This window comes from Achroia grisella, unplaced genomic scaffold, assembly GCF_030625045.1.
Source record: "Achroia grisella isolate CSIRO2021 unplaced genomic scaffold, CSIRO_AGI_Agris_v1 utg546, whole genome shotgun sequence".
Classification (NCBI taxonomy): Eukaryota; Metazoa; Arthropoda; class Insecta; order Lepidoptera; family Pyralidae; genus Achroia; species Achroia grisella.
In genome coordinates, this window is record NW_026712931.1 from 5340206 (window position 1) to 5358119 (window position 17914).

Here is a 17914-nt window from a genome sequence, read left to right on the forward strand (position 1 = left end):
CGCCATGGAAACGGAAGACCATCTTTTTTTTATTAATATCTAGGCTAAGAAACGCCATTATAATGCCATAACCCAATGAAAAATACATACCTTGGAAGTTTTGTACTTTTCGAGAAAATACTGATTGAAACCCATATATAGTCAAAGTGAAGTACACAATTTAACTAACTACAATTTTTTCATTTGCATTTTAATTATGCTTTTTTTTTATTTAATTTGTCAAGTATTTTTTTAGCAAATAATTTTACAAATGAAATTATGGAACGTCATTGTATAATTGGTTTATTTAAATGGAGCGAAATAGTTTCTTGACTTTTAATATATATATAAACTTCATTTTTAGTATATGTGTAGAGCTTACAATATCTGATTCCTGTTCTACGGCATAGTTTGCGATTGTCTCATAGACATTGCCTTGCTAATCTGTGCAGCTGTCTTTATTTTGCGTCCTTCAATTTTGCTTTACATTTCAAAATCAAAAATTGTTGCTTCACGTCACCTCACTGTACTCAGCCATTCGGCTGTATTTTAATATTTTTTTTAAAAACAAATATAATATTTTTATCAATTTTTCAATTTTAAAGTTACGGTTCTCGTCAAATTATGGAATATATTGGTATATTATTGTTACGATCAATTTATAATAATTGAGTTTTGGAATATTGTTGTCATTCTTTGTAGTCGAATGTATTGATACCTTTTGTTCTAGAATATCTGTTAATTATGATTTTTCATTATTTACCAGCTTCCGAAAAGGGGGATTCAACAGAAAATAGAGACCCGAACTCATTAGTATCCAATGGCACTCCCAAGACTGCGATAGATAACAAACCAAATGTGGACAGTGAAAAAACACACATGGAAGCTACTGAAAGCGCACCATGTACTTCGGAGTCCACTGAAGAGTCAGAAGTCTGCGAGATTCCGGAACAGGTCGAATTTACTGTAGTTTTTAACAAAGTGAAACATGACATAACATTTGCGTACGACGCATCTGTATTAGAATTAAAGGCACACTTGGAAAGAATATGTGGTGTGCCACAGTCCGCACAGAAACTCATAATTAAAGGCATGGCCAGAGACGACATGACGCTCAGGAAGGCGGGAATTGTAAAAAGTGGAAAAGTAATGCTAGTCGGATCTAAGATGGATGACATCCTTGCTGTGAAAAGTGCTCCCAAGGTAAATAAGTCTTAGGCTGGTTATAGAAAAATATGCTTAATTCTTTATTCTATTATTTCATAATGGAACTTTAATAAAATATTACACATGCCCTATATACCTACATTTACATTAAGTATCCAAATATGTTAATGCTGCATGTGCCCAACCCATTTCCATGCACAACATACTACTATGAAAATTGTATACAATAAGTTGTAATACACAATGAAAATATTAACCATGTGCTAAGGTAACCAGATTATCTTTAAACAAGTCGGTTTTGGAATCATATTTAACTGAAAAACCCAAATTCCATTAATAACCATATCTATCTTCAGCTAATTCAAAACACAACCCTATATTTACCAATCCAAAATAGTCTAAAATATCCAAAAAATGTGCAAGTCATTGAAATTTTAATGTATTCATCATAATGTCGAAAATATAGGTTTGTGTCTACTGAAATAATATTGTAAGCTGAGTAGAGTGGAACATAAATATATACAACCAATTTTCGATTGAAAGTATTGCTATTGTGCTTGGGTGAGGGAAGGTGCAAAGTCGCTGAATAGAGATAGAATGAATACTGTACAATACCTACATGGTAATTTTATTTCATGTACACACTTCTCTTAACAGTATTATTAATAGAAATTACTAAAATAGATTATGAAAATGATTCATATTTGTTATTTTATTCACTGTAGTAGTTAGTAGTTTAGTACAACTATTATAGAATAATAGCCAATATTTTAGACAATTTGTTATAAAAAATGTATTGCACTGAATTTTTTTAAGTTAAATATAATATTGTGTATAGAATATCAAAAATTAATTTTGTCACCATTGGGTTTTGAATACTGTGAACCTTTTTAAATTATTTGTATTTAGTCTGATAAATATAGCAGAGTATCTTTCAGTAGTATATGTCAAACACACAACATTGAGGGGGCAACATCAGTTTTTTATTTTCTTCTAATATAATTTTTCTATGACTAGAAAATTTCTAAACAGTGGATAAATATCCACTCTCATCATAAATTTTACAATGTTCATTGAATTAATACTATATTTTAGGAAATATTAGAAGAAAAAGCCAGTAGTCAGTCAAGTAAAGAGCCACTTTCCATACAAAAGATCCATAGAAAGGTTCTAGACAAAGGCATCCCTCCTGATGTCATGCCAGGAATCAAAGGAGTCAAGGTAATGTCACACTATCATGCTTTTTAATATATAAAATAAAATATAAACATGATGTCATTAAAAATTTGTACTAGAGCACACTGTACAGTTGAGTGTAATTATAACAATAGAATTAGTAACAATAAATCACAGGATCTTACCACGTTTTTTATTTATTTATTGAGTTACAGATATTTCTGCAGTGTTTCAACTGCCATGATAAATAAAAAATATGGTAAGATCCCATGATTTTTACTAATTAAAAGTAAATAATGACAGCATCAAAATTAAAACAGTATATAATATTAAGTAGATTGCTGAACAAAATAGTAATAGAACCAATATTTTGTAGTTTTTATATAATGTCTCTATATAATTTCAAGTTGTTGTGGTATGTATCTTGTAGTGTAGAAGTAAGCCGAAGTTCAGATATATGATAACAATGACTTTTCATTATACTATTTATAAGTGTATATAAAATTATTAAGTCAAATGGCACATTTGGGAGGAATGTTGTGATATGTTCATTGCATCTTCCTTGTTCCTAGTATTAGTCTTATTTGTGAGTTTAAATGATTACTGCATTTATTAATAACTTATTTTCTGTATCTAAAGGAACCTTTACCACCAATTCCATTAAGTGGAATGTTGAATAAGCATGGAGGCAAAGTGAGACTTACCTTCAAACCAGAGCAAGACCAGCTTTGGCTTGGTACCAAAGAACGTACTGAAAAGCTTGCTATGACTTCTATTAAAAGTAAGTCATACAATTATGCCCATTTGTATATATGTAACATTTTAAATCCAAACTATATTTCAAATAAATTCTTCAACATATAAGATGCTATATTCATTAATTTATCAAGGTACATAGATTATAAATTCTGGACTAATTCTTTACTCACATATTACAGGCATCACATCAGAACCTATTAAAGATCATGAAGAGTATCACATCATGGTAAGCTATGCTATTTTAATTCAATATAATATTTTACTACTGTACACTTGATAACCTGATTGTTATTTATCTTCCCAGGGTCTTCAGCTGGGACCTACTGAAGCCTCTAGATATTGGGTGTACTGGGTACCAGCTCAATACATAGAGGCTATAAAGGATGCTGTTCTTGGTGTTTGGCAATTTTTCTAATCACACCACTCATTGTTCTCAGTCCATTTCTGTATCTACCTTTATGGAGCTAAATGGGTAGTTGCAATATAAATATAATATATATGGTGTCCATTTCTTACCGGTACAATATAATGGTACCATTTCTTTTGTGATATCACAATGCCATGTCAATTAAAATTGTCCATTGGAAATATTGAAGTACTGGCATCTATCTGGTCAAATGCGAAATTATTTATTGTTATTGTAAGTTGCATTGTGCATTAGGTGAGCTGTTCATTGATGCTGATTTTACAATGAATCTATTAATGTTATTTTAATCTGGATAAATATCCATGAGCTTATTGACCCTTCAAGTTTCAAACCTGATCTCTATTGGAACATTACATTTTAGTGAAGAATTGGACAGAACTTTTTGCATAATTGACTGTCATTTCTTATTGATGTTTAGAGTAATTTGTGATGATTGTAGTGGTTTTAAAATTATTGTGTATTAAAAAATAAATAAGTACATGCATAAGTTTTGACGCCAATCCTTCACTGAAAAATTTTAATAATAGAATAGACAAATACAACGTTTTAAACAAACACATTGTTTATTATTTAATTATTAACTCTGGAACATATTACTCATATAAATAGTTACAGAAATGAAACTTCAATAAAGTGATAAATATCATATAAAGTTTATTTACCTACAAAAAGAAAATAGGTATAAATAATTTGTAAAAACAATATTGCATATTTAAAAGTCACAGTAGTTAAACTACATAAAATGGCACATGATCAAATAGTAAAAGTAATAAATAGTGTATAAATAAAGAGATAGTATAAATTTGGCATCTTGATATGTAAATAATTATTTTGTACTAAAGAAGTGTAAAATGAAAATTATCCATATTCTGATTGAACCGTCAGGGAGAATTCTCCCTTTGGAATTGTTGTTGCATGGTACCAAACACGAGTATCCAGTAACACTGAAAGAAAGCAAATATTATTATAATTTATCCACTATTATAATTTAATTAAACTATCTCTCAATAATAAAACATACTTATTATCAGAGGGAAAATATTACAAATTAAAAATTGTATGATGTCATAAAGACATACCTCTGTTTCTGTAATTTCACTGCATTCACTTGTCTTAACCTTTCAATGGAAAACATCTTACAAATTAAAGTACTTGCCAGATAAAATAGGTGAGACTGAGGTATCAATGTAGATTAACAATGTCTACCTCACTAAGTTAAAGTTATTTGAGGATAAGTTATTATGTTAATGGTTTATTACATGAGATGCTGCTAACTTACCAACATCTCCAGGTTCCACAAAATACTGAAACTTTTGGCACACATGATCACATTCGGGAACAGGTGCTATTGACCATTTCTTGTTCCCTTTCACCTGTCCCTGCCACATCAGTCTTGGTATATAATCCAACTATTCAAAAATAATATTTGTTTTATTAAAACATAAGATTAAGCAAGTATTTATTCAGAGTAAAATATGTATGTACTCACATGCATCACTGCTCCCATTTCATACCCGAAAAATATATTTTCTGTGGCCGGGAACTCTGCATCATCAGGCAGAAACTCAGGATTACTATAATACTGTCGTACTCTTGATAATATGTCAGGATGACAATTGCCCCTACAAATAAAATACTACATTTATTACTTAAAATGGTGAAAATTCAACTACTGATTTATACAATATAATAATATTGTCATAAATCTCTTAAAATATTAAGATTTAATTACTAGACACATTAATATTTACAAGTTTATCATTATTTGTCTTACATATAACAATAAAATACAAATTTCAAGTATAATACTGTAATTGGAATATTATTAAAGAAATTGTTTTGTTTTTATAAGTTGAACTAAACACATACTTCTTTTCCTTTCTTATCATGTTTATTGGGAAATTGTCTATTAATCAATAGTCCAAAGTTTTCTTATTTTACTTGAATGTTTTATTTTTCAGAGACATAGCTTGCCCAAAAGTATGACTTTTGTACATGCTATATAATGTAATAATACTAAATACAAAATAATCAACTTTAATTACTGTACTATTATTTCTACTGTTACTACAACTTTTTAGGCTGATGGTTCAATAACCAGTCTTAATAAGTAATGGTTGTCATATTAAAAACGAAAAAAATATTTTTATTACCAAATACAGTCTGGATAATTTATGTGAGCTGGGACTACACCTACTGTTGTATATAAATATTGTATTTGATTTGTAAATTATTAAAACAAACTTATGTAGAGATATACTTAGGGTAAATATATTGGTAACATTTTACTAACCATCCCACATACCAAGGCTTATGGCCTGGTTCATTCCTTACTCTAGCTTCAGGCATATCAAACACTTCTTTCAGTGTAAACAAATCTGTTTTGAAGTTAAGAAACTGACAACCATCTTCAAGACTCTCATAACTTCCACTAGTTTCTTCGTATAGTCTTTTAAATGTATTATAATTAAACTCTTTGATTGCTTTCCAATGACTAATTGCATTCTTAACTATTATAGGTTTGGAAGAATATGAATATTCCTAGAACAGATAATTTCAATTTAATGTAAGTATTAAAAAACAAAAACAAATGAAAGTTTGTCTATTACATTCATTAGTTACTATTCAATTAAATATAATTAGTACTTATTATTGGACTACAGTTGTGTAAAAAGTAAAAAAACATCTCTGTTTTAACTCTGAATAAATTGCTCTTTGGACATGAATAGATTAATCTAGAGATTTTTAACATGTTCTTACAGCAAAATTGTGACGCGTGACGTTCCTTAATATAATAGGTTTCGTAACATTCTCGCAATATGTACAATCTGCCAGGGGCCGCGTCGCCTCCCACACCAAGTAATTACTAGGTAACAAACATCTTGAGCTTAAAATACTATTTAACGAGCTGCCGCAAATAGCTAACACCATAAAAATTGTTACTAATGCTATTATTAACTTTCTATTTGTTCCTTTTATTGCAGTCTCATTATTGAAATTGCAGATGTAATTATACTGCTTTAGCAATTCGCCATTCAAGCCATTTTCCACCGCGCTTTTTTGGAGAATTAGCAATTTTTTTCGTATAATCCTTTTATCATTTGTCAACTTTTGCATTTTATTTTACAAAGAAATAATTTTTCATATTTTAATTACTACGTTTTTTTATAAAAACAAACATGTTTTCAAATTTAAGTTAGTTAACTATATTATATATTTATCGCATAATATACAGTATATGACACATGTCAAACAAACTGTCAAATGTCATCATTTGTCAGCTTTATAATTTTCGTTTATTCCTGATGAGAAAGGCAAAGAGATAAAGGCATACATCCTAATGTCACATTTTTTACAATAGAAAGTTACAAATTGAAAATAAAATCCAACAGCTTGAATAGTTCGCGCTTTACGCACCTTCTTCATTTCATATTGTTATGTTTTTGAATCACAGCAGAAAGGAAGCATAACGTATCATATTACGAACTATATAGAAATGCTCCTATATGTGATCGTGTATTTATACAAGTAATACGCACTACACTCTTTTTCATAGGTAATATGATGTTAATTTATATACTAAAGAATATTTCTTTCGTGAACTGCGTTCATTTGTTAACTAGGAACAAATAAATAAGCATACTTGTCTATGGTTTTTGACCTGACGCTGTCAAGTCAACGAACTGATGAACTTGGCGGTTTCAATAATAGTTTTGATAAAAAATCTATAGAAATGCCTCCCAAGAAGCGTGATAAAGATAGTGAAACTAATAAAAACTCTAAAATTGACCACTTACAAGCAGACCATGAGTTATTCTTACAAGCTTTTGAAAGTAAGTTAAAACAGTAGCAATAACTGTACGATATCTGTGAATATTGTATTTAATTATGTTTATTCAATCTTACTTTTCAGAACCCACTCAAATATACAGATTTCTACGAACACGCAATATGCTATCGGTATGTATTCTTGATTTTTTTGTTATAAATATAATGTTCCTTAAACCACCATCTATTACTAACTTTCATTCGTTCCAGCCAATATTTCTTAATAGGACACTGTCCTACATGAAGCGTAGAATGTCTAGAAGTAATAAAAGCCGAATTGGATTTAAAGTTGATTCCTTGCTTGACAAAATCACTTTGAAAAAAAGCACAGAACTTCAGCCAAACAGCTTGGGAGGTTATATGACTCTTACTTTCCTAGGATTTTATGACAAAAGTCTAGATGACCCAAGAGATTATCAAGTAAAAGTGGAGACCTTACTTCTAAAAATCTGTCATAAAAAGAGGAAAGAAAGTTCATCAGCCATTGTTGAAGTTTCAGTAAGTCTCTCTACTCAAACCTTTCCACTTTTATATATATTGAAGACCCTAACTCCATAGACATACACACATACTGGAGCCATATTATTAATAATATATTCTCCTTGTGATTCATTACCATACATCATTTAACTTATTTGTTAATTAATGTGATAATTTTAGTGTCTCTTAAAATGATTTAATAACATTAATAAAATAATGTAAATATGTGTGAAAGAAAAAAGATACTTTTCCTCTATACTGGTACATATAAATTCAATTAACATCTAACATGACATTTTGACCAGGTTGGCAGTTGCTCAGTGCCCCTCAATCCTTCAACATCGGAACCTCCAGCGATGGCATCAGCTGTTAGTATATCTAGTGACACATTTAGTCCTTCCCAAGGCCCTAATGTGAAGTCATACATGCTCATGCTTCGAGTTACTGTCACTAGGGCTTCAGGAATTAGTACAAATGGTGCTGCAAGCTCTTCTGAAATTACCAATGGTGATTCTGATGGTAATTATATTTTTATTCATGTAACTATTTTTGTACTTGCTCTGAATAATTTAAAATTTAATTGTAATAATCATATACATAATATACTACTATACTTTTATACATAGAGTGTCAAAGTGCTAAAGTAAGCAAAACTTGTTTATGAGCATAACTGTTTAAATACAAACATGCATACTCATAATTATAAATGTATTCTATGTAGCATGTGTGTAACAATTTAACTTAAGATTTTTGTCTAAAATTAGTTCTATACAAAATTTATATTTTTATGAATAACTTATTTATATAATATTCAAAATATAATTGTGTAAAAGTCTATGTACAACTGCAGTGAAATGTATTTTAGAGCCAGTAACGAAAAGACTGAAATCATCCTCTACGGATCATCTGAACTCATCTGACAACAAATGGACTAAGCTCTATGGAAGTGAGCTAATTGTCTATGACAAACATAATAGATGTCTCCTTACTAATGGAGAATATGACTTAGTTTTGCATGATGCAACACCAGGAGGGAGAAGCGCTACAATTGCTAGATCTCCACATAAAGCCCTAATGGCACAGTGGGAAAATATTCCTAATGTAAGCTTACTTGAATTACTTTAACTTCAAATATATTTTATTAAGTTTTTATTATATAACTAGCTGTACCCACGACTTCATCCACATGGAACTTTATTTTATTTTTCTAAAATAAAAGTAGCCTAAGTTACTCCTTATTACATCAGCTACATGTCAAAATCGAGCCAGCCAGCTAGAGATTAGCCGGAACAGACAGACAAAAATTGTAAAAAATGTTATTTTGGTATATGTACTGTATTTATATTCATATGCATGTAGTAAAAAATGGTTATTTCAATATTACAAACAGACACTGCAATTTTATTTATATGTATAGATTAGAATAGCAAAGAACATGACAATTCACCTGACGGTAAAAAACAAATTTTGCATAGATATATATGAACAGAACCACAGACATGTCATGTGATGCCCTCATGCATCACACTTCCTGAGGACTAAGTCTTTCTTCAGCACCCAACCAGTGATTTCACAGCAATACTGCACACCCTTCATCTGTAACATGGTTTATAATAGCAAGAAAATAAGTAAACAAATATAGGAAAAGAGGTATCAATGCAGATAGCTTTGTACAAAATGTACCTATGGTTACAATTTGTAATATATTTATTTTCTCCCATATGAAATGTAATAGTTTCTACAAATACCAATACTATACTGAGTCTTCTTTTATTTTTTTATGGAATTGGAATGGCAAACAAGCTTAAAACAAGCAGCACACCTAATGCTAACTGGTAGCTGTTGCTTATATACATGTATAGCACTATAGATATCACATTATCATGGGACACTTGTGTGATACCACTCATACATTGCCATTCCAGATGGGTCACATATCCTGCCTAGTTAATAACTTAATAAGGCTATCACAAAGTTCAGAAGGGAAGTTCTTAGTGTGACTAATAGTATCAAATATTTTTTTGTATACAATTTTACAGTAATCAGTCCTAGAAAATTTGTGACAGTAGAACTCAGTGACTGGTATTGGTGACCATTATTTAGTTGGGCTCAATAATTTCTTGCGTATGAGCTTGCGTCAAACTGTAGTTGTAAGGTTGCTTTCAAAATGCAAATTTATTATGACAATTATTTTTAATTTACTTTTAGTAAGTAAACGTTTATTTGTGGATGAAAATTTTATATATTATTCCTTCAATGAATATTTTTTTCAGTTTGTTCACCCTTAGTCTTAATGGCTGCACTATTTTGTTCATAAAATTTGTATTTTGCTTATTGCTTATTGCTTATATTTGAAATGAGTACTACTATTTTGAATGGTGTGTACTTTTAACTTGATTTAATCTATACATACATATAAATAAAATTGGATTGTTTGTTTGCAATATTGAAATAATAACAGTTTTTTACTACATGCATATGAATAGAAATACGATATATATACCAAAATAACATTTTTTATAACTTTTGTCTGTCTATCTGTCTGTCTGTTTGTTCCGGGTAATCTCAGAAATGGCTGGACCGATTTTGACGGTACTTTTGCCAGGTAGCTGATGTAATAAGGAGTAACTTAGGCTACCTTTATTTTAGAAAAATAAAGTTAAATTCCACGCGGACGAAGTCGCGGGAACAGCCAGTTTTATAATATGCCACAATTACATGTACAAAATTACAAATAAAAATTTTCATAACTTTTAGGAAAATGACATACATACAGAAACAAATCCATTTGATATATTTAAAGTGAGACCATTATTGAAATTAAAATTAAGCTGGAGCCAAGAACCCACTAATGGTTTAGTGAATAGACCCAAATTGTATCAACAGACCAATGAAAGTAATGGTGTTAAAAAAGAAACTACTAGCAACAAAGACAAAATACCTATGCAAAAATCTAGTACTAGTGATAGTAAAAATGGTGAGTATGTTTTTTTACCATTTCAATTATTTACTATTTTATTTATATAACTTTATATAAAAGGGCCATGTTATGTATTTTTGCATATGTTTATTGAAAGGACAATGAAATTGTGTATTCAGTGTAACTATATAATATGATGAGTTTGTCTGCCTGTCCATCTAAATATGATAAGCTTTATCTTAATGTGAAAATCAGGAGTCTAATACTATTGGCGTAAATACATTTAGTTGCCATAGAATCGAAAGAAGAAGGAGAGACATAACATAGAATGTGTACCAAACAAGCAGCATTTGGTTAGTTAATATAAAGTATTTCTTTATATAGGCGAGAAGCTGAAGATTGAGCCAAGTGATGGTGAATCAAAGCGTCAACAAATCATCTACCAATTCCTATATAACAACAACTCCAGGCAGCAGACGGAGGCCTGTGATGATCTGCACTGTCCATGGTGTTCATTAGACTGTGGCACATTGTACTCTCTACTCAAACACTTGAAACTTTGTCATTCCAGATTTAACTTCACATACTTTGTGAGTATATATTTGCTTTGATTTCTGTATTTTATTATAACTAAAAAGGCAAGCAAACTGACGGTCCATCTGATGGAAAGTGGCCACTATACGGAAATACAACACCGGATGTCATGTTGTCCACTTGACGCCCTTACTATTCACATACAACTTCATACTATTCAGGGGATAATATTGCTGAGTATTAATGTGTCATGCACACTTCTGTATCTCAAAAGTTATCAAAACGATAATGAATTTTATCACAAATCCGATAACAGGGGGCAATGCGGGGCTTTTATTTAACTAATTACCTTAAATTTAATCATTATTAGTTTGGATAAAATAAGTAAAAAATTTATGATCTAGACAAAACCTGTGCTGATATATTATTTGTGCTGAATTTGTATTATTTAATTCAGCACAAAAACGAAAATGTGAAACGAAAAAGTTGCCAAAATGACCCAACACAGTTTCGAACGTCTGACCTCCTTTAAGGTCGACCATATAGATATGAGCAATCTAGGTCATCAAATATTTGATGACTTGTCTCTTGATCTTAACATACAATGTTATATTAGTGGAACTCATTTGTATAGAGATAGACAATGCAAGTATTTCAATTTATATGAAAATTTGGCATGTTATCTTAAGTAATATTATAGAAATGTTCTTTAGTTTTTGTTTGTACCGGATGAAGTAGAATAATGTATAGGTAGGTAGATAAATGAAATAAGATTATTGATCTGCAATAAGATGTGTTATTAAGAACACATGTTCTTAGTAACACACCTTATTGCAGATAAATGTATAGAATAGAATAGATTATGTTGTAGGTATATGTATAATCGTATAAATTACAACATTATATACCTACAAAATAAATAATAAAATATCAACCTACAATATATTAAATAAAAGAAGTTAAGAAGTGAAAACATATTTAAATAATTTTAAAACTTCATATAGAATATTTAGGAAATTAAACATTGTCAACTATTAACAGCAACTCTTGTATCCCGGGGAAGCCACTACTAAATGCTAGGTAGTATACTAAAATTGAATTGTTTAAAACCTAATTGCCCTAAGGACTTGGAATTAAATTTTAGTATGATTATACTAAAATTTAATTAGGCCGAGTTAACTAATCGCTTGACTACCTGTGGTTATAATCTACATGATAAATAATGGGTACATGTAACAGTCGCTGACGTGTCTTATATAAATAATCTAATATCAATGAGTATTTAATTGAATTAGTGCTAATTGGTAGTTTGTATTCACACAATCAAACTTAAAAATGTAAAGTAACAATAAAATATTTAAAACAGCAACACGCAAATTACTTGCTCGTTCTTCTTGTGATGAGATAGCTTTCCAAATGAGCGGGTGATTAAAAAAATTGTGATGACTATTCAAAAGTGCCTCAATGTAAATTTATTTGAATAGAATAGAATAGAAAATCATTTATTCAAATAAACTTACATTGAAGCACTTTTGAATAGTCGTAATGACTTTTCAATCTACCGAATAAATGATTTTCTATTCTATTCATGCAAATATTAATTAGTAGTCTTATTAATGTTATAAACGCAAATGTTTATGAGAATGGATGAATAGATGGATGGATGAAAACGGATTTGGATGAAACTTTACAATAATATAGCTTATACATCAGAATAATATAGGCTATAATTTAAAAAAGATATGTATTATGGAAATTGGGCGACATATAATGTTAAATGTCAAGTAAGTAAGTTACAAACGAAGTTGTGCGGGTCACCAGTATAAACTATAAGTTTGTGAAATTTCATACTTCTCCGTCCTCACAATTTTCGTAAAAATGGATATCAACTTTTTGCTTCGCCTATTAATATATAGATTACACATTTGCGTATCGCAGCCGATTCAGGGCGGAGCACGCGTGGACGTGTCGATCAACGAGTTGTACGACGGGTCGTACACGGGGTCCCCGCACGACCTGATCGCGGCGCAGGGCCGGTCGACGGCGGGCCCACTGGCGGGGTCCGGGTCCGGGCCGGGGTCCGGGTCGGGGGCGGGCCCGCGCGCGGGGCCCTCGCGGCGCGCGGCGCTGTCGCGGGTGCTGGTGTGCCGACCACGTCGAGCTCGCCGCGCGCATCACTCCCTCGCTGAATTCCTCGAGCTGGACGATGATATGGCCGATGCGCAGCGCCCTTACCTCGCCGGACACAATAGGTGAATTCTTTTGTTAATAAATGATTATGGAAGGTGGAACCGTCTGCGTTATCATAACGAAACAGTGTGTAGCAAATCTGGGTAAACATATAAATAAAATAAATAAATAAATTTGTCAAACTAATACATAAATATAATATGGTGGATATATATACAGGTGGAAGATGATAAAATGAGTATGAGGACTATGAAGTCCAGGTCAGTTTGTCATCGTGCCAAATTCACTAAGAACTTATCACGACGGTTTTCAGAGATAAATGCGAGGAGGTTGACCTGACATGACACATTGCAGCGATGGAGTAATTAGTTCACATTACTTACAATCATTTCCGTCCCAAGAATCGGTCAGTACTCACCCTAGTGAGACTGCTGCTAGTCAACGGTGAACACTGTGTATATATTAGCTTAACACATTTTATACATGTACTAAGTTTGCTTCAGTCTGACTTTCGGCTAGATATTAGCTAAATAATTTAGTGATTCAACAAAAACTGACATTCTATGTTTTATTTTCCCTATAATGTCGATAAATTATCATTGATTAAGGACTTAATTTTACAGCTTTTTTTAAATGCTTATATGTATCATACATATTTGATATGTTATATCCTATATTAGAAATAATATTAAACTACTTATGCTAAGGTAAAGACACTAATGGTTGTAACTGTTTTATTTGCAGACTTTATCACCACACGATTACTTGCCTGCCTGTATATCCCAACGAACTCGACATTGATTCAGAAAGTGAAACGGACCCGTTGTGGCTTCAACAAAAGACTATGATGATGATAGATGAGTTTACAGATGTGAATGAGGGTGAGAAAGAACTGATGAAAATGTGGAATCTACACGTCATGAAATACAACTATGTTGGTGACTGTCAAATTCCTATTGCATGCCAGATGTTCCTACAGATGAAAGGTAAGGAGCTCCTAGAGAAAAACTTGTATAGGAACTTTATTCTTCATATGTGCTCCTTACACGACTTTGGGCTTCTCAGTCCGGTTGCACTTTACCAAACTATTCAAATGCTCAACCAAATGTTGGCAGACAATGCCGAAGCCAAAGAAAAAATGCGCGAATCGCTAAAAGCTCAGCGCGAGCACTGGAACGCGGTTGGTAAATACCAACAGCCTGCTATTATAGAGCAGAAACCACAATTAAATACGGCTAAATTAAACAATGTAGAGGCTTCGCCGTCAGTAAGGCGAAAAACATCGAATTTGCAAAACGCAAATAGAATGGCTAGTGCCAGTGCTAACTTTAGCAAGTCAGCTAGCCCCGGACCCAACCACCCTGAGAATAAGAGGAAAATGTCGTCTGGAAGCATACAGAGTAGAAAACGCACATCAATATCAGAAAGAAAAAGCTCTGTATAGCGAATATTCAGTGTTTAATATATAACGGACTCGCCCAGAGAACTAAAATCTTCAACAAGTACACTAGGAATGTAATCTAAAAGTATTGTTTTTAAACTGTTAGTTAACTCCCAATATTTTCTTTACATCGTTGCCAATAATTGCCAGGAGTTTAATGACTAATATTTTCATAATAAAATAAGTTCCCTTTCTTTTATTTTTAAAACAGATTATCAAGTAAACGGTAATAGAATTATTTTTCAGATTTTTAAGTACATAATTATTCTAAATATATTTGGCGCCATATCAATCAAACTAAACAATTATTTCTCATTACTATTAGTTATAATAAAAAATTCGTTACTGCCCAATATGATTGTGTTTAGGTATAAGTAAATCCATGAAATGGATAACGATAATTTTAGTTATAAAATTATAACTTAATGTTTAACTTTTCCTTTCTGAACTTGGATCTCTATTAACAAAAATGTTTGCATTTGAGTTGTATTTTCACAAATCTAATTAATTAGTAGAATTTTAGTAGCTGTGATTTTGTCAATCGTTTATTTACACGTATTTTGTAGGTTAATTTTATGATCACTAAAGTTATTGTATCGTATTATATAGGTAGTAATCAGCTTTTATGACAATACCTTTATGCCACCTATCAAAATAAGTACATAGGATTTTCTATTTTAATATAGCAGAGTATTTTTATGGAATGAACTAATATTGAAAGTATAAATCAACATGCAGAAATAAAGTTCGAGTATTTCGATATTTTTTTACGATATTGGTACAAATACAATTAGCATCAACATGTGATTTTTGATAATAATTCGTTTTTATATTTCCATTTATAAAAATAAATCATAATTTAAAATTCCATGATGATGATAATTAAAAATAGATTCAATAGAATTAAAAATGTATCAAAATAAGCACTATATCTTGTCATTTTTAAGACAAACATCACTTGTGAAAATGGTATTTTATAGAAAATTCTCAACTACGATTTTATCGAATGTTGTCAAAGAGTAAAGTAAGTATACCTGAGGATTGTAGAGTTCAGCCGTCGTCGTATCCCTGTTATATTACTTGTAAGCATACAATTGAAATTTTCAAAAATTGCATAGAAAATTGCGACTTATTTTATATTTAAATTTGTGATATTTTTTTTATAATCAGTGTTGACTGTTGCTTGAAAAGAACGTTACGTTGTTTGTTCAGTAAGTCTCATATATATGATCAGACAGATATATGAACTGATATTAAAAATGAACTATAAAATCAAAGATTAAATGAACTGTATTAATGTAATATTAATAGAAATATTAAATAATTATCATTCCTTCATATTACGCTAAAAATGTTACAATAAACAATCATATCACTGCCATAGATGTAGTTATGATGATATAAATAAATATTGGAAATAATTCTAATGCTGAATTCACACAGAATTCGCGATATTATCAAATTTAATTTCTTATATTACTAGTATAATCATTTAGGTAATATAAATCGCATCGCAATCGCATTTATACGTGCATGCACAACACAATAAATTATTATGCGTTTCGTTCTGAAATAAATGCGCAAGAATGACTTTATGGACTGTACGGAGGACGTAGACATTTGACAAATGAATATATGGCTTCCCGACACATGAGGTAGAATAGGATAGCAATATCTAGCGTCTTATTCTTGAATAATTTATGGACAACTTACTTTGTCAGTTGTATAAACCCGTCGTATTTGTAGTGAAATAAGCGTGATGAATTTACAGCCTAATATAAAATAAAGATTTTCTTGTCTATAAAAGATCCGCGATATCTACACCAAAGCTTATTTTTAATAGATATCGCGAATCTAACTTTCGGGTTTAGTACACATTATTTATATAGTTATACGGGATTTTACATGAATAATTTTATGTTAAAAAATTGTTTACCTCTCTGGACGTTGAGCATAAAATTATGTGTACAAACCTGTTTAACTATATTAATAATGTCCACTAAATTTGTACTGATTTTATGGTTCTTTCTAGCGATCGATAAGACTTGCCTCTGTATTAGTCCTCTGGCCTGTACAGATTTTGTCACAATTTAAACCGATTTTTATCGGAATCTTAAATTGTTATCTAAATGGCTATATTTAATTTTTTATAATTATAATAATTATAGTGAACGCTGCCACTTCTCTACTGACAATATTACATGATTATGAAATGGGCAGGACATTTGTATTTTAGCAATATAAAATAATTATTTTATATATTATTATACATATATCTATAAGTTCTATAAGTTTAACACACATAAACAGTAGTGATACTAAGTAAACCGTTAGTTAAATTTTGTGTATCTTAACATTGTATGAGAAAAAACATTGTTTTAGTGAATGATCAATAAAATATGGCAAAATTGAGTAAATTTTTATGGTACTTGTATATTTTCATTGGGCAGGCACTGCACTATCTCTTCACTACATTAGTCAAATTATATTATTAATGATGATTGTTATTTTTAAGCACCTACTTGTATTCATTGGACTCGAAAAGAAACTAAATCTCGTAATTAATCTAAAATATACATTACTTAAATATGCTATTAATATTATGCATGTTTAATGGTACGATAAATGTTTTAGATGTATTTCCATTTTTGCAAGGCTGTTTTGAAAAAGAAATAGTTTTTGTTATTTTTGTATTGTTCCATTTTGAGTAACGTTCAGTAAATAAAATTGTACTTATATAAAATTTTATATTTTTATTTATACAAAACACCCCAAGGACTTAATTGCATTTTCAGGCAATGGTCGACACATTTCGCTTGTAAAATAGTTCTTGTACAAAGCGTACCGAACGAGAATTACAGTTGAGTGCATTTATTTGTTTACGTTTTTTGTATAACTTTACTTACTTAAAATAAGGAAACAAACAGACACTCGTCCCAGATAGAGTTGATTTTCAATTTAAGTCTGTTTGTGTTTTTATTTTTAAAGTCTGATGAAAAAAGTATGTATGTAC

General features: G+C 30.7%; 3 protein-coding genes across 4 annotated transcripts; 2 read left to right on the forward strand and 1 right to left on the reverse strand.

The window, feature by feature from the left end:
- The first annotated feature begins 464 nt into the window (after window positions 1–464).
- Window positions 465–4031, forward strand: LOC131848015 (ubiquitin domain-containing protein UBFD1-like). Its single transcript, XM_059197754.1, has 6 exons — window positions 465–616; window positions 746–1182; window positions 2242–2367; window positions 2962–3103; window positions 3261–3307; window positions 3386–4031. The coding sequence occupies exons 1-6, from the start codon at window positions 604–606 to the stop codon at window positions 3494–3496; spliced, it is 876 nt and encodes a 291-aa protein (XP_059053737.1). The 5' UTR covers window positions 465–603; the 3' UTR covers window positions 3497–4031.
- Window positions 3765–6734, reverse strand: LOC131848014 (uncharacterized). The gene is made up of 5 exons (XM_059197753.1): window positions 6269–6734; window positions 5802–6049; window positions 4998–5130; window positions 4788–4917; window positions 3765–4452 (listed from the first exon to the last, which is right to left on the reverse strand). Exons 1-5 carry the CDS (start codon window positions 6623–6625, stop codon window positions 4367–4369), a joined length of 954 nt encoding a protein of 317 aa, XP_059053736.1. The 5' UTR covers window positions 6626–6734; the 3' UTR covers window positions 3765–4366.
- A 443-nt stretch (window positions 6735–7177) lies between these two features.
- On the forward strand, window positions 7178–17627 carry LOC131848013 (polycomb protein suz12-B). 2 transcript variants are annotated; one of them, XM_059197752.1, is made up of 9 exons: window positions 7178–7341; window positions 7422–7468; window positions 7547–7834; window positions 8122–8335; window positions 8682–8917; window positions 10574–10793; window positions 11121–11326; window positions 13209–13522; window positions 14205–17627. In XM_059197752.1, the coding sequence occupies exons 1-9, from the start codon at window positions 7242–7244 to the stop codon at window positions 14902–14904; spliced, it is 2325 nt and encodes a 774-aa protein (XP_059053735.1). In that variant the 5' UTR covers window positions 7178–7241; the 3' UTR covers window positions 14905–17627. The 2 variants fall into 2 exon arrangements, with proteins under 2 accessions (XP_059053735.1, XP_059053734.1); XM_059197751.1 differs by having other exon boundaries at window positions 7422–7834.
- Window positions 17628–17914: the final 287 nt, after the last annotated feature.